General features: G+C 42.5%; 1 protein-coding gene across 3 annotated transcripts in view; it reads right to left on the bottom strand.

Moving 5' to 3' along the window:
* CTNNBL1 (catenin beta like 1) overlaps positions 1-23,416 on the bottom strand; it is a 163,411-nt gene that overhangs the window by 43,731 nt on the left and 96,264 nt on the right. For all 3 annotated transcript variants that reach the window (XM_005604625.4, XM_070247722.1, XM_023626540.2), the window contains exon 11: positions 18,024-18,205. In XM_005604625.4, the coding sequence (XP_005604682.1) occupies positions 18,024-18,205 (182 nt within the window). The remainder of the gene's footprint in view (positions 1-18,023; positions 18,206-23,416) is intronic.

The raw sequence follows: 23,416 nt of genomic DNA, 5'->3' as shown, positions 1-23,416 counted from the left end.
TTCACATGGGCAGCACCCACACCCAGCAGTAGTGTGAACAACTGTTATGAGACGACCCAGATGCAGGGTTTCTGACTACCAGACTGAGCTCTTGAGAGACTCCCTGTGAGGAAGGCAGCTATAGATCAGGGGTGGTTACAGTTCACTTTCCTACAGCACTTCACTTATAGGAATATTTCATCTAAGTTAATTTAAACTGACTCTGTGGCCTAGAGGCTCTTTCTCAGGGTTTGAAAAGCACATTATGTTATCTCCCTAATCACATCCAACAAAAAACATAAAAATACTTTAGATCCTAAAATGAGACAATTGCCCTGAATATTTATACTGTGACTTTATTTTTTTAAAGAGTTCTTTCCAATGGTTAGCTAACTGTATTCTCAAATAGTCCTGACAGGTGGGGAAAGCACAGCAGAACCCTGTCATAGCATGACATAGTACTATCTGGATTTGGATACACTCAAGGTTAGGCACAAATGCCAGAATTCTCCCACATTTCCCCTTCGTCAGTGATTTCGTGGCTGCTCCAGTTTCCCACTTTCCAAGCATTGGCCTGCCTTGGCGCAGCGCAGCTGATCATCACAGCTCCAAAGCAAGGGAGGTGTTTTCACGCTCCTGAGAGGCCTCCCTGGATGCCTGCTTGAGATTAGAAATTCAGCTTAGAAAAAAAGAAAAGCCTATTTCCAGGGTCTTCAGGGAACGATCTAAAGCTACCTCATCACTACTTTCATCTTATTCACCAGTCCTGCCTTTGCACTCTTCAAACAGCCCGGGTCTCCTCCTCCTATTCTTTCCACACTTAGCAGCAAAGTCCTCCTTTAAGTGTTGCAGCCTCACCAACTGGTGAGCTCCACACACTCTTCCTCCAGACTCCAGGGCTTGGCCGATTGCCACAGAAACCAGGAAAACCTGCCTGCAGACCCAAGGACGCCTGATGTTCAGTTCCTCAAAGTCTGACTTCTTCACCCTCATTCCAGCAGCCAGCAGCGCGGCCAGGTGAGGGGACAGAAGGAATTTCAGGGCTGCACGAACACAGTTCTTCCACTTCTAGTCTGAGACTAACGAACTAAACCACTCCATAATCTTACACACAAAACCTACCGGAAAAACATGAAGTCATCTCTGAGAAAATGCTTCAGGATCATATTCTAGGAGGGATAAGACTCATAACAGGGAAGAGATGAAAGAACCTGGTTAATCCTAAAAAACACACTGCATTTGTGAAGAACAGCTCTACGCTCTGTTTCACTAACAGGATATAATCAACAATTGGCAAACATGTGAAGTACTTTGCCATCATCCTTTTCTCACAAGCTAAAGTTTCCATACACCAGTGCAACCGTTTCACAGTTGTACAAATAAAGAACTAAGGGCCTGAGAGATCTTCGTGTCTTTCCCAATGGGTCTTTATTAAAAGGAAAAAAACATTTATTAGCGTAATATACCAGATTACTGTGCTAGGTGCTTCACATGCTCTTTCTCACAACATTTATGACTGCCCTCGGTGAGAATTATTCTCCTCATTTTACAGATGAGATAAAATAAGGCACAGAGAGGTTGTGTGTCCTTCCCAAGTTTTCAGAGTTAGTTAAGAGCCACAGACTGATCTGACTCCTAAGGCCAGCTTTCCTTCCACTGCCCCAAATCTGCCTTCCTAGTGGTGAACTAAATTTAATAGCACCCAAAGGGTCCTTCTTAGCAAACTGAGTTGTGAGAAATAAGCAAAGAGCTCATTTTGAACAAAGCTATAAACTGAAACACCAGTGTCCCTTTGCTTTATACAAAACAGATGGTTTCCGGCAAAAACTGACTTCAAAGTAATTTCTGTGAAACAAATCCTACTTGTTTACCACTGTGGAACCCAAGATGCATTCCCGAGGAAAGAATTCCCCAGCCTGCTTCATCATAAATATTTGGTAACGGGGAATGATGAGCAGCCCTGGCCACTGCCGGGCATGGCTGCAAATCAGCAGCAGTGTGTCCTTGCTGGCTGTGGTATTCCAGAACTCTCCTCAGCCTGGCCACCATATGATCTTCCCTGCTCAGGGACACCCCCACCAGGACACAGGAACTCTTCCTGCTCCTGGGAAACCTCTGACATCCCTCTGGGAGCTCCTAGAAACAATGTGTGGTGGAGTGGGACACACACTGGCACAGGGATCAGAAAACAGAGAATTTTATTCTCCAGCATGATACTAACAAGCACAGTAATAATCAGAAAGGCACTCTGTTCTAGGACTCAGTGTCCCCAAGTGTCTACTGAACAGTCCTCTCAGCCCTAAACATCTATAAGCTTCTTCCCTTTCTCCAAGTCAGGGGTTCTCAATGGAGGGGTGGGGTGGGAGGAAGATCCCACTGCCTGAGGCATGTTGTAGTATTTTTAAGTGTGCTTGTGAGAACTGGGGATGTCACTGGCATCTAGTGGGTGGAGGTCAGGGATGCTGCTGAATACCCTCCAATGCACAGGACAGCCCCACAACAAAGAGTTATCTGGTCCAGAGTATCAACAGTGCCAAGGCTGAGAAACCCTGATCTAGACTAATTCTGAGGTCTAATAGTTTGAGGCTGAGCTATCAACAGGTCCCAATGTTAACATACACATCCTAGCTGGATCCAAGGCTCTCATTCATAAGTCATTAACTTGTAAATTAAAAATTCCATACATGAGATGAAATTACATGATGTCTAGGGTTGCCTTAAAATATTCTAGGAAAAAAAAGGTAGAGGGGAATGAAACGAGATTGGCAAAATGTTAAGTACTGAAGTTGGGTGATAGGCACATAAGGGTTTGATATATAATTTTCTCTACCTTTTTATATTTTTGAAAATTTCCATAATAAAAAGTTTTTTCTTTTGATTGAGTCTACTTAAAGGGATATAAGAGATAAAAGGGATTCCTCCTCCCATCCCCCCAAAACATGAGACATGGTCCTTGCCCTGGCAGAGCTCACAGCTGAGTGGAAACAGGCCAACTAACAACTACCAAATGCAGGGATGCTACTGGGAGCATAAGGAAGGGACCAGTCTAAAAACAAAAGTGGAAAATCAGGGAAGGTTTCAAGGAAGAAGCAGGACTGGGGGAAATTCCAAAGGATAAGTAATCAGTCTCACAGAGAAAGAAGTAAAGGAGGGTCTCAGTCAAGAAAAGCATCCAGTGTCAGGACACGGAGGAACTGCCACCGTTCAGGCCGCAGACAGGGCAGGGGTGAGCAGGGTGGAACAGCAGGAGAAGGCCAAACGGACAAGGCTTCTACGTCATGCTAAGGAGTCTAGACTTCATCCTAGACCCGTACTAAGAAGCCCCACCTAAAGGATTAGGCAGCAGAGTCACCTGATCAGATTCCTATTTTAGAGGTACCTGAGGTAGCTCATCTGCGTCCTCTAGGACTTTGGAAGAAGCAAAAATGGACTGGAGGGAGGCAAGAATTCCAACAGCGAGTCAGCTAGAGGACAAAAATGTTGCAATCATCTGAGAAAGGAACTAAAGAGAATGAAGGTTAGTAGAAACAATAGGAATTAGAAGGATATTAAATTCAAGAGGTATTTATGATTATAATTTAAGTCATCATATGAACACCAAAGTAGAGACCAAAGGAGAGGTTTACTTTAAGGAGACCAAAACTGGGATTAATAGAGAAGAATCTATAAAAGGTCTGGAAAAATAAAATGAACTTAGTACATTTACAGATGATAGCCAAGGAAGACAAGAACACGTGGCCCGTGGATCCTTTCTTTCTCAGTTTTTGAAGGTTTTAGGCACATACAAGAGCCATGAAGTGTCTGCCGGCCGGTTTAGGAGCAGGCTGTCCTGGTCCAGGCCCTCTGCCTTCTTGGTCCCCCTTACAGCCTTGACAAATACAGTCAGTGGTCTGGCTCACTGAGCTTATTAGCCTCTACCCCTAAGACCACAACACTGGAATACCTGCCTTTTCCAGAGTCCCATCACATTCTCTGTGCCTTTGAATATGCTATTTTCCTTGCTTAAAAGCTCCTCCCTTTCTTGTCCACTTGGGACACGCCTACTCACATTCAATCTTTATAGTCTCCTCAAGGACGATTTCCAAGTACAGTCATGTCTCACTTAATGACAGGGATACATTCTGAGAAATGTGTCGTTAGTTGATTTTATCATTGTGCAAACATCAGTGTACTTACACAAACCTAGATGGTATACCACACACCCAGGCTATACGGTAGTAACCTTACGGGGCCACTGTCACATATGTGGTCCATCTTTGACCGAAATGTCATTATGTGACACGTGACCATAGACTGGAAGCCTATTTCTTCCTTCAGTGCTTCCAACTGCAACTTACACCTACCTCCTTTATAACCTTCAATGTATTGTATTGTAATCAATATCTGTTGCTGTCTCCCCACTGAAAAGTGAGCACCTTCAGGGCATCTTCTGGCACAGAGTACCTAAAACCTTAAAATTTCTTAAGTGATGAGAGCCATAAAGGTACTTTTATTATGTTAATAAGGTAACTTTTGGAATGCACCCAAGGATGGGTGTTGGTTGCCAGGAGAACCAACGTGTGATTAGAGGGTTGGAACTTTCAGTCCCATCCCCAGACCTCCTGAGAGGAGAGGGGACGGAGGTTGAATCAAATGCCAATGGCCAATGATTTAATCAATCATGACTACGTAATGAAGCCCCCATAAAAACCCAAAAGGACGAGGCTCAGAGAGCTTCCAGATTGGTGAACATGTGGAGGTGCTGGGAGAGTGCTGCACCTGAAGAGGGCAGGGAGCTCTGTGCCCCTTCCTCAAGTCTTGCCCTATGCATCTCTTTGATATGGCTGTTTCTGAGTTACATTTACCTTTTTGTAATAAACTGGTAATCCAGTAAGTAGAATGTTTCTCTGAGTTCAGTGAGCTGCTCTAGCAAATTAACCAAACTCAAGGAGGGGGGTCTTGAGAACCTCTGATTTATAGCCAGTTGGTCCAACGCCCAGGTACCTGGGCTTGCAAGTGGTGTCTGAAGTGGGAGGTGGGGGGGCAGTCTTGTGGGACAGAGTCCTCAACCTGTGGAATCTGATGTTATCTCCAGGTAGATAGTGTCAGAATGGAACTTGTTGGTGTGCTTGTTGGTGTGGGGAAATCCCTTTGTTCCCATGTTGGAAATTTAGTTACACAACTGGTATATGCTTGACTTCGAACTCAAGTCTGCATGTTCTATAAGGCTGAGTTTTTCTCACTATACTTCTATTAATGAAACCACAGGCCCACTAGGACGGATTCGAACTGACTCCATCTTATCAACAGAGTAATTAAGAGTTGTTTTCAGGAAATGACAGTTGATCCCTTGTCCAGTTCAGGCCAGTAGAAACCACCAAACAAACCATCAACTAGGCCTGTGCAAATGCAAGATGGGTGACCCTTTTGATGTCAGGGGTCCAAAAACTGCACCCTCAGGTCATGCTAATGCCACCATTCTGTGAACACGCAGCCTACGAAGAGCCATGAAGCTTGACTGCACTTGTGCAGATCGTCAATTACCTCCCTTCTCCTTGCCTCCAGTCACCCACCTCCGTATTTCAGGTGGCCCTGCCCTTTCATCCCCTAAATTTTGCCCCAAGCCCTGGATCAGGGAGACAGATTTGAGAGCTTTTGCCTCCTGTCTCCTTGCTGGTCAACCTCGCAATAAAGCCTTTTCTTTTCTCAGAAGCTGACGCCTTAATAACTGGCTTTGTTATGTGCACCAGGCAGAGAACCCCCTTTATGCATAACACTAAGAACCACGCCAAAATTACAGCTTAGAAATACATATCTAACTCAATATAAAAAATAAAGGAAAAATTATAACAAGGTTCATTATTTCAAAAATTTAGATTGAGGTTATAAAAAAACTTCACATCCCACATTACCAAATACCAAAAACCTTGGTAACAGAGCTTTTCTGCCCTGCCTTGCCAGTTTATAAATTTCCCTATTTTATTTCTAGAAATAACTCAAGGTACTAGATGGTTGCTTTGGTGATTAAAAATCATTTAACTTTTTGGTTTTCAGACGTTTCCTTGAGAAACTGAAGCACAGGATCAAGAACCTGGGCTTTAGGTTCAAGTAGATGTTAATTCAAACTGTGTGCATGATTTAAGAAAGTACTTAACTTCTTTAGGGCTGTTGCTTCAGTAAGAAAATAGGCTAATGAACACAGAGCTGAGGTTAGGGATAATGACATCATGTATATAGTGGAACACAGCAGATACTCAATAAACGTGAGACACCATCGCTGAAATCATCCTCAATAGTAACCTTACTGGCTGACACATCATCGGGAAAATCAGACTGCTAACGAGGTTAGAAACATTGTTATTCCATAAGTTTACCAGCCAGCAGGCATACTTAACAGAGACATGATTTATTAGTAATCAATACATTTAAGAAAGTTGTAAGCATACTTTTTAGTGATTATCAAAATGACACGCTTAATTTATTTTATGGTAACCCTGCAGCAAATAGGGAACAAATTAACAACCATTTTCTTTCTACTTTGGAACCAGGGACAAGGAAGAAAAGTGTTACAAGGAAAAAAATGTAAGGAATGTAGAAGAGACAAGGGAAAAACACTGAATATAATACAACCACCACTATATTGTACACGTGCATAATTTTATAGTATACAAAGCACTTTCTCCAGACATTATCTTATCCAATTCTCACACACTGTGAAATACTATTGTCTCTCTCTTAAAGGCAAGGAAATAGGTTCAGAGAGAGCAAACGACTTGCCCAAGTCACAGACCCTGAGCGTGAATCTTGACAGAAACACAAATCCAGATCTTCTGAACCCAGCCCAGGGCTCCTTTCTGATAAGCCATTTAAGGGATTTGAAGTTACTATGCTCACAAAGGCACGCGGCTGCAGAAAACCACCCCCACGATGCTTCACAGCACGGTTCTCTGACTCCATCCCCAGCAGTGACCTCCTAGCCCAACACACATATCCTTTAATAGACCAGCATCTAAAGGAGAAAAGAGCTGCTCCTCTTGAACCTGACACCTGAGAATAATTTCTCTTTGGGGGCCCCTTTGTTTGGCTACCAGAAAAGAATGTTCAACATCTTTCCAACCTCCTTCTTATGCTAATTACAGCTCATCAGCATCTGGACACCCACAAGCAAAATCAATTTGACTATAAAAGCAAGCCGAAGACATTTTCTTACCATAAAAAAAACAAACAAGTAAGACTGCAACATGATTAAATACACAGAGCATTTCCCCAGCAACCTGCACGCCACTGCGTATAAAATTCACATCCAATATCATGAGAGTCCAGGAAGGTGGACACTAACAAACATCCAACACATGTAACCGCATCCTTTATGCACACTGAAATGTATACAAGTCTATTTTCAGTTTGTTCTCTTCCACATCATATCTACTATTAGATGCCAATATGTCTAAGACAGTCAAATATTCACACATTTTTAATAAATACCATTTGAAAGGCATCTTCACTTCCCCCTATTCTGTAACCAAACGAACTTGGAAGCCTCAGCCTTCAGGCCACACCTGACCATCCTCAAGGCCCAGCACACTCACAACACTTGGAAGAGGCAACGTTGCCGTCCAAGCACAGCTACCTTTCCAAACTGCCAGCACCTCCTCAACCCAGGCACTTAACTGAAATCTATCCTGCCTTCTAAAAATAGAGTCTAGCTTCCTAAGTGTAATAAAGGCTCACCCCTGACAAAGATGCTCAAGACACACTGAGTAAAAACAGGTTACAAAATAGCATATACACCATGATTCCATTTATATGCACATATATACAACCCCACCCCTAACACAGATGTGTGAGTGGACAGTGTCCACAATGTTTCCAGTAATTAAGTCTGGGCGGGTCAGACTGGGTGATTTTTACTTTCCCTTCATCCTTTTCCACAATGCTTGAATCTTCTACAGTAGGTTATTTTATTCATACTCAGAAAAAGCAAGAAAGCTATTTTTAACACGCTCCCCCTAAGACCCACCATGTCACCAAGGCTTGTGCTCTGAGCATTCTGGCCAGTGGTTCTCAGCACTAGCTGAGCAACAGGCTCTGCAGCTTTCTGAAAAATACAGATGCTCAGAGTCCTGGTCTTCAGAATTTCTGGAGGTAGGGCTCAGGCATGTGTATTCTGTCAAAGCTCTTCAAGTGAGACTCATCAGTGAGAGTCAAAAATTACAGATTTATGTCTCGTTCTCAAGAAGGGGCCAACAGAGGGAGAAAATAGGCCAGAGTGCTGAGCGAAGTGTTTAACCAACGGCAGGCAATTGCAAGGTAAGCAGGCGAGAATGTTTAGGAAGAGAAACCGAAGGCTGAAGCAGTGCTGAGCTTCAGACGTGACAGGCTGAGAGGAGGCTATCAGGGGGCAGATACACCCTAAAGCTGGAAGCCAAGAAGAGGCGAACAAACTGGCTGAGTGAAATGTTCGAGATTGAGAGATAAATGTTACCTATGCCGTACTGGGGGCAGGACTACTGATGACTTACAGAAACCAAATAGGAAAAGACATCAAGATTAAATTAGGCCCACTATAGGGGAGCAACCTTGATTTTGATAAAAGAAAAATACAACTGCACAGGATTCAATTTCCAGAAACGAAGGAAAAATTCTAGGTTAAAATCCTAGTGAGGCCGTATACCAGCCGTGTGATCTCTAGACAAAGACAACTTCTTGAAGCCTCAGTGTTCTCATCTGTATAATGTGGGTAATAACACACAGCTCAAAGGGTTATTGTGAGAAGTAGGTGAAATGAGATAATGAATGTAAAAAGCCTATCAGAGTACTCAGAACAAAAAAAGTGCTCAAAAGGTAACATTAGGAAGCACATGCCAGGAAAGATTGTGCGTCACATTTTAATAAACCAGGGCCCGCAGTTAATTACTGCCTAGCCCTTAGGTTATTTCCTGATTTTGGCACTACCTAAAAATGTTGGAGAAATAACCTAAAAAGGTTTGGTTATTTCTCTACTGTTGCGTCTACACTCTTGGTATTTGTTTTACTTCTATAAAGGAGATACATTGCATACTAAACTATTTCTATAAAATTTAATCAAGATTATAAATGAAAACTAACAGTCATATTGATAAAATAATAAATGTACCAGTGGAAAATTCTATATCCAAAATAAGAATTCAGCTAATGCTGCCACTAAAGAACTAAATTCCTACCCGGCAGAATGAAAAATGCAAAATAAAAACAGGAGTGATAAATGTTTCTCCTTCATCCTCTCCACCCAGGATCTCAATGTCAAAATTGAATTTGTGCTAAATTAGCCGAAATAGTCAAAATAACTAAAATGAGTACCATACCTATGACCTGTAAAAACCTGGGGGGAGTCATTTTTCAGTATAACATAATAAAAGAACTATAAGAACAGCAATAACTACTAACATCAATGAATGTTTACTATGTGCCAGGTTCAGTCCTAAGCATGGTACATATATGAACTCAGTCAATCCTCACAACAGCTCTGCAGGGTCTTTCAAGGGCTGGCCTCTGCTTAACTATCTAATCTCCTGCTGCATGCTCTTCTCACCAAGGGCTGGTGCCAGACTGGGCTCAGAGGGTACTCCTGGGAAGCGTAATAAAAATACAGATTTACCGACATTATGCAGACTGGTTAAACTGGAAACTCTGAGAATGTGTCTCAGAAGACTACATTTTAAACAAGATTCCAGATGCTTCTGATGGGCAGCTAGGTTTAAGGATCACTGCAGTCTGTCCCTCCCAGCTTTTATTTTACCCGTGTTGCTTTTGTCTCTTGACGTTCCTTCACCTGGCTAACTCTTACCTAAGGATTATGACTAATGGTCCAGGTTAATAGGCCATCATGATAAACAGTGGCTGTCCCATTTCTTTGGTAGCTCTTGTTATGACCTAGCCTGTCCACACATGGAGTCCTGGTCCATAACTGGACTTCACACCCACAAAAGCCAAGGAGTTTGCATCCTATCCTATAGGTAAACATGAGAACTGGGAGAGGTAGGGATGACCATTTTTGAAAGGAGGCTGATATGCAGCAACTATATTACCATTTATTAAATGTCCACATGCTAGAGACCACGCAGGATGTTCATGACCGTTATTCTCCACACAACTCTTTGAGAAAAGTTTTTTCAGGCTTATTGATTGAAGAGGAATTCAAGGTCCAGAGAGAATAACTTGACCAAGGCCATCAGCTAGTTTCGGGGTAGAGCTGGGATTTGAAGCCAGGTCTGTTTGCTTACAAAGACAATCCTCTTTCCCCTATTCTGTGCTGGCACTGGGTACCAACCAGAGCCACCAGACCACCAGAGCCACCTTGGTGTTGGAAGAAGCTTTAGAAGCAGACCTAAGCTCAAATTCTGCTTTTGTCACCTACTTGCTAAAAGGTATCTAGTAATTAGCAAACGCTGAGACTCATCTGTAAAAAGAAGACAGAAATGCCTAATTCATAAAGTATGACACCTGTAAAGTCCTGGGTATATTAGTAGATGCCCAATAAATGTGAGCTGGCCATTAGCATGTTCTCCCCCTCCTCCTGACAAAAGGGAAGACTAGTTTCTTGCAGGATGGCAAAGACATCCTCTGTTTCACTGTCTTCCTCATTGGCAAACAAGTATGCTGTGCTCTACTTGGGAGAGGCCTGTGGGTTAATCCTTAATATGGCTGGAACCAGTGAGCAAACCAGATGTGCAACACTCAAAATCATCCCCTCAAGCCTGATGAGAGTCTAAACACACTGCTTATTTCAGCATCCCTACATTTCGTCATCTGAGGTCAGGAATGAGACAAGCAGCTGGAGGCAGAGAAAAGGAACTGATCCAGAAACTGTTCAATTATAAGGTTTTCAAATAGCAACAAAAAAAAGCAGAAGACATTTCCATCCTTGTTTAACATTAAGTGCCTCTTAGTACATGACTTAATGCCATTCTTAAAATTAAACACCGTTCACTCTTTACTTGCTCATCGTTCTGACCACTATAACCAACCCTTTGTGATTTTCAAGGTTAGGGAAGACGAAAAGAGGGGGCAATCTTTGAATTCTCTGTTTATTGATATAATATGGAAAGGTGGGGACCTGGGGCTCCCTGGTATGTCCTCTCTGGGTTTTTGTCTTACATTCCACACAGGACTGGCATGTTTACAATCCACCTGGATGAATGGCAGATTCAGGGAGGGGAAGCATGCCTTCAGGAGAGTACTTTTAAAATTACTAACAGTGTAGAAGAAAGAGGAACACCAATGGGAAACCCATCCTCATCTCAGCCACTAATATTAATGAAGCAGGCAATGTGCTAGGCACTTGATCCACATTAACTTTATTTAATCCTCACATGGCACCCTTATAGGATAGATTCCAATATTATCCCAATTTTACAATTGAGGAAATACAGGCTCAGAGAGGTTAAGTAACTTTCCTAAAGTCACACAGCTAGTAAATGACAAGACTAAGACACCAACCCAAATCTTGTCTTAATCCAAAGTCCATGCTCTTTATCATCTGTATCACAATAATTAGCTATACATGCCTTAGCATTCACTGTCCCCTCCACCACTCCCCTCACTGGTATACGAATGAAATACTATTTATCTTTCACGGAACACTCAAAAGCCATCTCTTCTCTTAAGCATTCCCAGAACCCCTAGAATAATCCTTCCTCTGGGCTTCCACAACCTCTAATATAACATTTATTACCACAGTGTGATGTCTGGGGTCACTGTTAAAAGAATTATCTGTAATAAACTAACATTTATCAACCCCCCACACTATGTTAGACTGCATAAGTCACCTCTCAATAATAACTCTCACAATAACCCAAGAAGGTAGGTATTCATCCTATTCTTACAGATGCATAAACAAATCTGTATTACACACTACTATGGGACAGATGCTGAGTGGCCTTATGGAAGAACCATAACTTGGCTAACATGGTAAGAATCCTTTGAATTCCACAATGCTCTTAACTACTGGCATATGTCTTGATCTTAACTGTAAATGGTACATGGTACACAGATGTTAAATAAATTCATTTGTTCATTCAACCAATATTTACTGACTACCTACTATGTACCAAGTGCTGTGATAGGCACCAGAAATGCCTAACCACAATTTTATCAAGTCATTTTGCTATTTGTTTCTAACAACCTGTACAATTTGAAAAGATAAGTAAGAGTACCCATCACCATGACAACCTGCCCTAGGTCAGTACCAAGATTAGAACCAAGGTCTTCTGATCAAGAACTTTCAACTTCACCAGCATCCTGAAGAGAGCAGGCTAATTTGAAACTAGAAGAGCAAATACCAACGGCATGATTTCATGAAACGAGTGTGAGATTAGTGATCAGAAGCTGAGGGTCTAAGCCATAGTTTAGCCACTTACCCACTGCATGGCTTAAAGTCATGATTTCCTTGAGTCTTACAATTTCCTCATCTTCAGAATGAGAAATAACACCAACCGTGTGGGGTTGTTGTAAGGTTCAAATACAATCAGATGTGTGAAGACACTCCAACAGACGCTGGATACAGGTAATAACAAATGAACTGTAGGCTGAAATTCCTTTGGTCCAGGCTGTGTCATCATCTCCCTTCCATCAGAAGAGCCTTCCTCTCTAAGCATTCCTGCTCTTGTTCCCTTTAATAATGAAGCACTCTTGCCTGGTATGTCTCTGTACTTGCTAATACAGTTTTTTGGTAAATATCTGTAAAGTTGTTTTTTCCCCCACGTGTATTTTGCTCCTTCTTTAAACTGTAAATTTGTTGAGGGCTGAGAGTCTCTCCCTTGGGTGTGGAGGGCAGACTTGGAGAGGACAGGAGAAGTGGGAGACTAAAGCAGGGAGACTTATTAAGCTGCAGTGATAGTTCAGGAGAGGTGATGAGGGCAGAGTCAGTGGCAATGGAGAAGACTGATGCAAGAGATTTCTATAAGGGAGAACTTATAGGACTTATGATCAATTACATGCGGGGAATACAGAGTTAAGCATAATGCGTTGATTTCTGTCTTAAGTGGCAGAATAGAGGGTGGTGACATTTACCAGGATAGGAAAAGCAGAAGAGACTTGGGCAATGAAGGAGTGAGTACGGTTTTGAACGAATTGAGTTTGAGTATCTGGTGGGGTTGTCTGCTTCACCAGACATGGAGTATCTAGTGGACAGACAAGGATGAAGATTTGGGAATCAACAGTAAAGAGATGGAGGGTAAAGCTGCAGGTAGTAGCTAAGATGAAGGAGAATACGTGGAGTAAAAAGAAAGAACTGGGGGAAGACACGGCCAACCCATGCAAAAATGAACGCTTGGGGGACAAGCTGAAGAAAAAGATCTGCAGACGGAACACTAGGAAAGAGCAGCCTCCTGCAGGACAGGCATTCTATTTCGTTCCTGTCACACAGTAGGTCTTTGTTAATTTTTGTTTTTGCTGAGGGAAATTCGCCCCAAGCTAACATCTATGCCAATCTTCTCTACTTTGTATGTGGGTCGCTGCCACAACATGGCTGACGAGTAACATAGGTCCACACCCAGGATCCGAACCCACTAACCCGCACCGCCAAAGCAGAGCACGCCAAACTCAAGCACTATGCCACGGGGCCATCCCTTCTTTGTTAAATTTTGAACATAGCAGGAGCCCCAACAAAAGCTGGCCCCACAATGCCATGTCATTACCACAGCCCACCATGGAGACATTCAAAGTGCTTCTTTTTCACCTATGTTGGCTGAACTCCCTTCTTCTTGACTGCAGGAGAAGTTTTGCCATTTCCCTCTTCTAACCCTGGCAGGTGGCAGCTCTGGTCTGCACTTCCTTGCTGTTAAGAGTCCAAGAAGCACCAGGCAACTACACACTTCCCGACATGTGGAGTCTACCAGAGTTACTTACAATTCTTCGCAGAAGACAGAAAAGCATTCTTTAAAGCACAGACCTGTTATCAGCTGCTGTCACTGTGGATGAGGTAAAATGTGTGCATATGCCTAGCATGCACACCACACACCCACACAGTGCTGGGGAGCTCACCCCCTTAAAGCTCGTAATAGCCTCCAAGGGAACCATGTTAAAACAGCACAATTAACTAGAACTGCTACAAACTCAATAACTCACCTACCTAATGAAGCAATACCAAGAAAATTAGACCTATTTTAATAAGAATTTAAAAAAGAGACAAGAAGTAAAGGTCAAATGCCATTCCTGGATCCCAGCTCTTTTCTTCTTCCCTCCTGTTTTGAAGCAGTTAATACCAAGGAGACAATATACACTGTGCTATTCTTTAGAAAACCAAGGAGGCAGCCAATCATGCTACTGCACCCAAGGGTAAATTTCTTCTTTCCAACCCATCCCCCCAGGCTAAGAGCCTCCCTGATCTATGTCTGAAGGTTTTATTATGCAAACCTGAATGGATTTCAATTACAGTGATTCTTTTCCTTCTCCACCCCAACTCACAAAAGAGGAACTAAATTACCAGCAATTCTAGGTTATAGGGTGGGTTTTTGCTTCTTCCCTCCTCTCTAGAGTCACCTTAATCTAAAGATTCTCCTCTCCCAATCCCTTTTGTTAGCTTTGGAAACACAGCTCTCTTTATGCCACCCCACTATTTAGCATATCATACTCCTGACATTCGCATCAAGAATGAGTTTGCCCATTCTCACGCAGCTACCATGGAGCAATTAGACTGCAGGCCAGTAAAACCCACACTCTCCCAGTCTTCCCCAGCCAACCTGTGGGCAGTCTCCGCCTGGCTTCCCAGCAACTTCTTACAAGGATGGGTGCGTGTGGCCAAGGCGGGCAGAACTGGAGACAAGTTTGGTAGAGGAGAGAACTCATACTGCTTAAAGCGCCTACTCTATCTGGGGTCTGTGCTAAGTTAACACGTGTCATCTCACCTGACCCTCATAACCACTCTATGTGGTAGATCTAGCATTTTACAGATGAGGCAACTAAAGCTCCAAGAATCTGGGAATTTGCCCAAGCTGGCATGGTTGATAAACATGGATCCATCTGTACTACAGGAGGCTCCATTGCTACTGGAGAAGTCTGGGGAAGGTCCTGAGAAGTGACAGGGGCTGAGACTGGACCAGGGTGAAATTAGAGTGGCTAACTCTGATATGCAACAAGCTCCTGAGGTTTGACAAAAAAGGGAAGAGTGCAGGGCTGCCCTCCAGAGGCTCTGGACGGGCAAGCCGATTCTCAGCCCATAGTGCTTAATTAGGAGTTGCTGGATCCCCAAAAGCAGCTTGTCACAGGGTGGCCTCACCTATAAGGAAGCTCTGTCCACAACATGGTTCTTAAGGACATGGCTCTAGAGGAGGGGCTTCTGCTCATAATTTCTAAGCCCATGAGACAAAGTGAAACTTATGGCTAGCAACCCACTTGTTTTTGCTTCCAAACAAGCTGAGTTGAAGACCACTCACTCACCCCTGGTGTATAACTGACAACCGTCAATCTGAACTGTATTGACTTCAAGCTTGTAGGGTTTTGGGAAAGCCCAAGTCCATGTTTGCCCTCAGTGAGCAGTCCTTTAGGGAAGTGGTTGTTCACTCATGTAGTCAAAAAATATTTACTGTGCATCCACCACATGCCAAGCACTGGGCTAGGCCTTGGGACCCAGAGGTGACAAGGCCATTGGTTCCATAATCTTAAGGGCCATGAAGGCAAAGTCCTGGGACCAAGAGTCCATTTAATAAGAGGCTCTATTCTAGTCTAGGGGCTCATAATATGCTTCCCTGAGAAAGTGACATCAAAACTAAGGACCTAAAGGATGACCAGGCAGATAGGTCAGAGAAAATTATTGTGGATGGAGGCAAGAGCATGGTGGAAGTCTGGGGGCAGGAATGAGGTGGGCATTTCTGCAAATACTCCTGATGGTCTGAGGCTACTGTGCTCTAGCTTACCACACAAACCTGGTCCACTTGCATCAGAAGGGCCAGCTCATGAAGAGTAACCCAGAGGACAAGACAGGACAAAGAAATCTTGCACAAGGTGCCCCTGCCCTGTTCTGCCTCCATTCTCACTCTGTCATTCAGGGCCTGAGGGCCAGTCTGCAGGAGCAGCAGCAGGCGGCAGGGGTGGGAGGAGGCCCAGGGCTGTGTTTTCTCCATGAGGTTCACTTCTTTCTGGGTGCTGGTGTGTTCAGGATGCAGAGCTCATCACCACTAGCCATTACAGTCCAAACATGTCTTCCTGGGGCTGTCTTACCGAGCCATTGCCCTCACTAATATAATGTTATCAAATTCCTAATGCGGGTACTCTAAAGCAATGTACTGTTACCAGCACACCACTGGCACATTTTTCAGAAGGAAAACAGCTGCTCACTGAATCTGTCACTTCTCCTTCTCTCAGTACCATGCACACAGAGCAAGAGCCTGCTAAGGGCTGTTTTCCTTCACTTTCTTCAAGCGTGGTCAAGATGCAGCATCAAGTCTTTCAATAGAAACCAGCAGGTCAGCCACAGCACAGTCCTTGAGATTCCTGGATTATAGGACAAAGCCTGGATAACTAGGACCTGTGCCTCAGAACCTTAAGGTACAGTTAACAGAGTTTCTAGTTCACTAGTCTAGTTTCCTCATTTTACAGACCAGAGAAGTTAAACAAAGGGTCTAAAGTCACACAGCCGGTTAGCTGTAGAACCACAGCCTGGTTCCCGTCTCAGCTGATTTCCTCATCTAAAGAAACAAGGATACCACCATCTGCTTCATAGGTTGCGAGGCCTAAAGAAGACAGCACCTACTGCAGCAGTGCTAGGAACATGGCAGGTTTTCAACGGATGGTGGCTGTCACCAAAATTTCATCTCCTAGGTCTCCAAGACCACCCATTCCCTCTCCCATGGCCTCATTGTGTGGAATTTCCATTGAGGAAAGAAAAAAACCAGCAGTGGGTGAACATGTTTACAGCTGGGTTTCGGCAAATATCTGATTTGAGGCGAACTGAACTCTACTTGTTCTCACATCCCTAGTCCACAGTTCTTTGCACTGCCAGTTCTTCCCTTGCTAGATTTCTGTTGTCTCTGGAGAGCTGGTATGATCAGAGAAAATATCAGTAGAGGTGACCACTGAAGACAGGTCATATCACCTTCCGTTTAGCCACTCTAAGTTGGAAGAGACTAATAAGCCAAGTCAATTTGAGAAGAGAGAGATGGGAATACTCAAACATTTATCCAGGAGGGTGATGAATGCAAAAGATCCTGCAGACCTATGCCAGTCACTGACGAAAACAATCACCCAAACCATGGGACAACTGTTAACTTCTGAAAAGACAACCAAACTAGCCAATCAGCTCAGGTGTTCCTCCTCTCTCACATACCACGTCCTCACCCCACTTTTTGCCCCCTCCCCACACTTTAAAATAACCTTCTGACCACGTAAATCCCCTGCAAGTGTCCGTTAGCCTTCAGTAAAACTGTCAATGCTCATAAATCCATGGCCTTCCCGATTGCACTGCGGCTGTCTACTGGGGGGAGGGATGCAGCAGGCCGCTAGACAATAGCAGGAAGAGATTGGCCTAGCAGTAACTACTTGGGTTATAGCATCGCAATTCATGGCAGCATTTTGCTGGGAGTGTGCACCATCAGGGAGGAGAAACATAAAAAGGAGAACCTGGGCTGTAAATAGTTTATTTCGGCAATTCCTGATGTTGGCTGAATCATACTTTAATACAGAAATACATGAAAGCACCACTCCGGAGGTGACATGTGTTGCCACCTCATTACTCTTTTCAAAAGGGTCTTCCATCAGAGAGACACCTTGCTACAAATTATAGCGAAGAAAACAAAACCCTCACGCACAGACTTATTAACAGGCCAGAAAAAAATGGAACCACCAGGATTCCAAGCAAGCAGAGAACTAGTGCAACCAAGACCATCAGCGATCTGTGGTCTCTGGGTTGTTTTCCATGCACAGAAAATAAGATGACAGAAAAGAAAAAGGTAACACTCTTCCACCTCAGAGTCTACTCCTCAGTTGAAGAGTTTTTCCAAGGAGCTCTCATTTCCCCCATTTCTCCTAATGCACCTAAATCAGGCACTGGTGAACCCTGCCCTTCATGTAAATTCTCTGGTAAACCCTACCTTCATGTTCCTTCTCAGTGGTCCCCACTTTCTTGATCTTCCTGGGAGATTTCATAAAGAGCGGAAAGATGGTTCGTAGGCCAAGAATGTCAACAAACTTATGACAATTGTCTGTGCCCTCGGGCCCAATCATGGCATGGTCCAGCACCTTCAGGGCACTGCTCCGGGAGATCTTCTTTTCTCTGGGAACAAAAGAGGTTTCATATAAGGCATTGCATGGGGATGTTCTAGTCTTAAAAAAAAGTGCAGGTCGGCCCCATGGCTGAGTGGTTAAGTTAGCGTGCTCCGCTTCAGCGGCCCAGGGTTTTGCCAGTTCAGATCCCGGGCGTGGACACGGCGCCGCTCGTCAGGCCATGCTGAGGTGGCGTCCCACATGCCACAACCAGAGGCAATCACAACTAGAAAATACAACTATTCACTGGGGGGCTTTGGGGAGAAGAAGAAGAAGAAAAAGAAGAAGAAAAAGATTGGCAACACATGTTAGCTCAGGTGCCAATCTATTTTTTTTTGAAAAAAGTATATTTACTGCAGTATCCTTTACAATAGAAGAAAGAAAAATAAAAACAACTTAAATGTCCACCAATGACAAAATTATTACATTATGGTATACCTACATGGAATATTACATGCTTGCTAACAATTAGAGGAGAGTCTGCCATAGAATGAACAAATTCTTATGGTCAGAATGCACAAAAGGTAATATTCACACTTATACGTAAAAAATTCTACATTCAAAATTCTATTCTAATTCTAAAGTTATGTACCTCAATTATGTGAAAAACATGCATTAAAAAATGACTAGAAAGAAATGGATCAAAATGCTAACAGAGGTTGGTCCAAGGCGGTAGGATTACGGATCGCCTATTATTCCTGCTGCTTTCTTTTTATCAGCTTTATCAAGATACAACTCACATACCATACAATTCATCCATTTACAATGTACAGTTCAATGGATTCTAGTACGTCGTTCACAGATACGTGCAACCATAACCACAATTACAGAACATTTTCATTACCTTAACAATAAATTCCCTACCCTTTAGCCATCATCCTCCTACCCTCCCCATCCCATCCTAGCCCTAAGCAACTACTGATCTACTTTCTGTCTCTATGGATTTGCCTATTCTGGACATTTCAAGTAAACAGTATCATACAATATGTGGTCTTTGTGACTGGCTTCTTTCACCTAGCATAATGTTTTCAAGGTTCATCCATGTTGTGGCATGTATCAGTCCTTCATTCTTTCCTATGGCTGAATATTAGTCCATTGCATGGATATGCCACAACTTGTCTGTCCATTCATCCACTGATGGGCATTTGGGGAGTTTCCACCTTTTGGCTATTATGAATGATGCTGCTATAGATATTTGTTTACAAGTTTTGTGTGGACACATGCTTTCATTTCTCTTGGGTGTATGGTACGCCTGGGAGAACTGCTGGGGCACACAGTAACTCCATGTTTAACCTTTTGAAGAACTGTCAGACTGTCTTCCAAAGAGGCCGCACCATTTTACATCCCATCAGCAGTGCGCAAGCGTTCTGATTTCTCTTTTTTTTGAGGAAGGTTAGCCCTGAGCTAACATCTGCTGCCAATCCTCCTCTTTTTGCTGAGGAAGACTGGCCCTGAGCTCCATCTGACATCCATGCCCATCTTCCTCTACTTTATATGTGGGGTGCCTACCAGAGCATGGCTTGCCAAGTGGTGCCATGTCTGCACCCAGGATCTGAACCGGCAAACCCCAGGCCACCAAAGGGGAACGTGCGCACTTAACGGCTCTGCCACCAGGCCAGCCCCTCTGATTTCTCCACATCCCTGCCAACACTTGTCTTTTGACTTTTGGGTTCTAGCCATCCTACTGGGTGTAAAACGGTATCTCATTGTGGTTTTGATTTTCATTTCCTTAATAACTAATGATGTCAAGCAGCTTTTCATGTGTTTACTGGTCATTTGTATATCTCCTATGGAGAAATGTCTATTGAGATCCTTTGCTCATTGTAGCAAATAAATAGCTTAATTATCTTTACCAATAAGTTGTAAGAGATCTTTATTCCGGATACAAGCCCCGTAACAGATACATGATTTGCAAACATGTTCATCCATTTCAGGGGTTATCTTTTCACTTTCTTTAAAATGTCCTTTGAAACACAAATGTTTTCAATTTTGACTAAGTCCAACTTACCTATTTTTTCTTTTGATGTTCATACTTTTGGTGTCATAGCTAAGAAACTGTGTCAAATCCAATGTCACGAAGATTTATATCTATACTTTCTTCTAAAAGTTTAAGTTTTAGTTCTTACATTTAGGTCTTTGATTCATTCTGAGGTTTTTGTTCTTTTTTTCCTGAGGAAGATTTGCCCTGAGCTAACACCTACTGTCAGTCTTCCTCTTTTTGTATGTGAGCCACTGCCATAGCACGGCCACTGAGAGATGAGTTGTGTAGGTCTGTGCCCAGGAACTGAACACAGGCCACCAAAGCGGAGCATGCCAAACTTAACCACTAGGCCACTGGGGCTGGCCTGATTTTGAGTTAATTTTTGAATGCGGTGTGAGGTAAGGACCCAACTATCATTTGTGAGCACGTAGATATCCAATTGTCTCGGCACCATTTGTTGAAGAGACTATTCTTTCCCCATTCAATGTTCTTGGTATTCCTGTTGAAAATCAGCTGACCATAGATATATGGCTTTATTTGTGGATTCTCAATTATATTTCACCAATTTATGCCTACCACCCTGTCTTGATTAGCAAAGCTTTGTAGTAAGTTTTAAAATTGGGAATCCTACATTATTCTTCTTTTTCAAGATTGTTTGACTATTCTAGGTCCCTTCAATTCCATATGAATTTCACAATCAGCTTGTCAATTTCTACAATGAAGTCAGCTGGGATTCTGATAGGGACTGTGCTGAATCTGTAGATAACTTTGGGGAGTATTGCCATCTTAACAATATTAAGTCTTCTGATCCATGAATATGGAATATTTTTCCATTTATTAGATCTTTAATTTCTTTCAACAATGATTTGTAGTTTTCAGAGTACAAATTTGGCACTTCTTTTGTTAAAATTTATTCCTAGGTATTTTATTCTTGATGCTATTGTAAATGGAATTGTTTTTTTAGTTTCATTTTTTAATTGTTCATTGCAAGTGAACAGAAATACAACTGATTTTTGTACATTAATCTTATATCCTGCAACTCATATATATGCTGAACTCATTTATTAGTTATAATAACTTTTTGGTGGATTCTTTAGGATTTTCTATATACAAGATCATGTCATTTGCAAATAGAGACAGTTTTACTTCTTCCTTTCCAATCTGGATGCCTTTTATTTCATTTCATTGTCTAATTGCCCTGGCTAGAACCTCCAGTACAATTCCGAATAAGTGGTGAAGGCAGACATCCTTGTCTTGTTGCTTATCTTAGGGGGAAAGCATCCAGTCTTTCACCATTAAGAATGATGTTAGCTGTGCATTTTTTTGTAGATGCTGTATATCAAAGATTGAAGAAGTTTCCTTCTATTCCTAGTTTAAGCATTTTTATCATGAAAAGGCGCTGGAGTTTGTCAAATGCTTTTTATGCATTTTTTTCTACTTTTCAGTATCTTTCATTTTTCCATAATAAACATGCAGCACTCTTCAGAATTAAAAAGACAAACTATTTTCCCCTCAAATCCAAAGGTCATATATCTGAATAATCCTGCCACTTGCTACTGCTTTTGCAGATACTTCCCTATGGAGTATAATTTTATATAACTTTACATTATTTTCTTAACAGTCTATGAGGTAGAGAGGAGCAAGTCAGTCATTTCACATCTTAGTATAGTGGTAATTCAACCAACAGACCTAATATTCAATATTTACTGAGCACTGATTCAGTATTGTAGTAGGCACAAGAGAAAAATAAAAATTAAGACGTGGCTTCTGTTTTCAAAAACACTTAATTCTATTTAGGGAGACTAAATTAATCTTAAATAATCAGGGAAAAAAGAAAGTCAGCATATAATTTTTTCCCCACATATTATTCAATCTACAAATATTTAGATACCTGTTACATGAACAGGACAGATCAAATCCCAGTTCTCATGGAGCTTACACTCTAACTGCAAGAGCCAAATGAAAAATCAAGATACTTGATAGATGATAAATGTCATGGAAATAAAGCAATGTGCAAGAATGAAGAGGATATTTTAGGTTAGGTTATTAAGCAAGGCCTCTTTAGGGGTAACATATGTATTTAGATGAATTTGTCATATAGATTTTAGGAGCAAAACATTACAGACTGAAGGAAGAACAAGTACAAAGGCCCTAAGGTGGAAAGTAGCCAGCATGGTCAGAGCAGGCAGAAAGCTGACATGTTTGCAGCCCACCGAGGAGCAGCGTTCCCAGCTTAGATCAGAGAGACACATGGGCTACATCAAAGGCCAGCCGCCTAGCCTTGTACCACACAATAAGGCCTCCAAGTAAGGAACCGATTCTAGGAGTGAAGAAGATACAATCCAACATGTTTGTTCCAGGACTACTATGTGTTTGTTACTTTAGAGTGAGAGAGAGATTGTATGTATCTGGGAGAGTATAGGAAAAGACAGACACATACAAATATTTGAAAGGAGGTGAGTGAACGTGGGCTACTCACCAGTAAAGCCTGGAGAACAGAGTCCATCAACTTCAGAGGAAAGCCAGGGTAAGATTTTTAAAAATTATTTTTAATAATATGGACAATTTAATTGTATTTTAGGGTGTCAAGAAGCCAACGGTGATGAGGAGACTAAAGATAAAAAACAGGAGAATTAATAGATGGAGCAAGGTGATTGGTCAGGCAAGGGGAGGCAAGCCTGATCAAAAAGGTGATAATAACATACATTAAGCCCTTCATCCAATTTCTCATCTGAAAGCCAAAGAAAAGGAATCAGAAATAATATCCCTTTGACAGTCTTTTGTGGAGGAAACACTATGAAAACACTGCACTATTAAAGTGCTAACAATGACAAAGCATGCTATCCTGGGTCAGACTATCCAGCCAGGATTGGGTCCCAAGGAGTGGAGGAAAGGAGAGTAGGTAAAAAGCTTGCTGACAGTGCCCCCTTGGTGATAGACCATCCTGGTTTACCTGAGACTCTTCCATTTTTAGCATCGAAAGTGCCATATCCCGGGAAACCTCTCAGTCCTGGGCAAACTGAGCTGGTTGGCCATCCTACTCGGTGCCAACCTCCAAAGATCAAGGATGTATTGTGAATGTTCCTACCTTTATTCTCCTTGCTGTGGGATTAATCAAAACAATCTACAGATACTCACAGATGACATTCAACCCAACTCCTGAATTTAAAATAAGAAAACAAGGGCTGCTACTGAGCACGTGCCTTCACGCAGCAGGCACTATACTAGCTGCTGGGAATT

The sequence above is a fragment of the Equus caballus genome, chromosome 22 (genome assembly GCF_041296265.1).
Source record: "Equus caballus isolate H_3958 breed thoroughbred chromosome 22, TB-T2T, whole genome shotgun sequence".
Lineage (NCBI taxonomy): Eukaryota > Metazoa > Chordata > Mammalia > Perissodactyla > Equidae > Equus > Equus caballus.
Note: the sequence above shows the minus strand (reverse complement) of the source record. Positions and strands in the feature narration are given on the sequence as shown.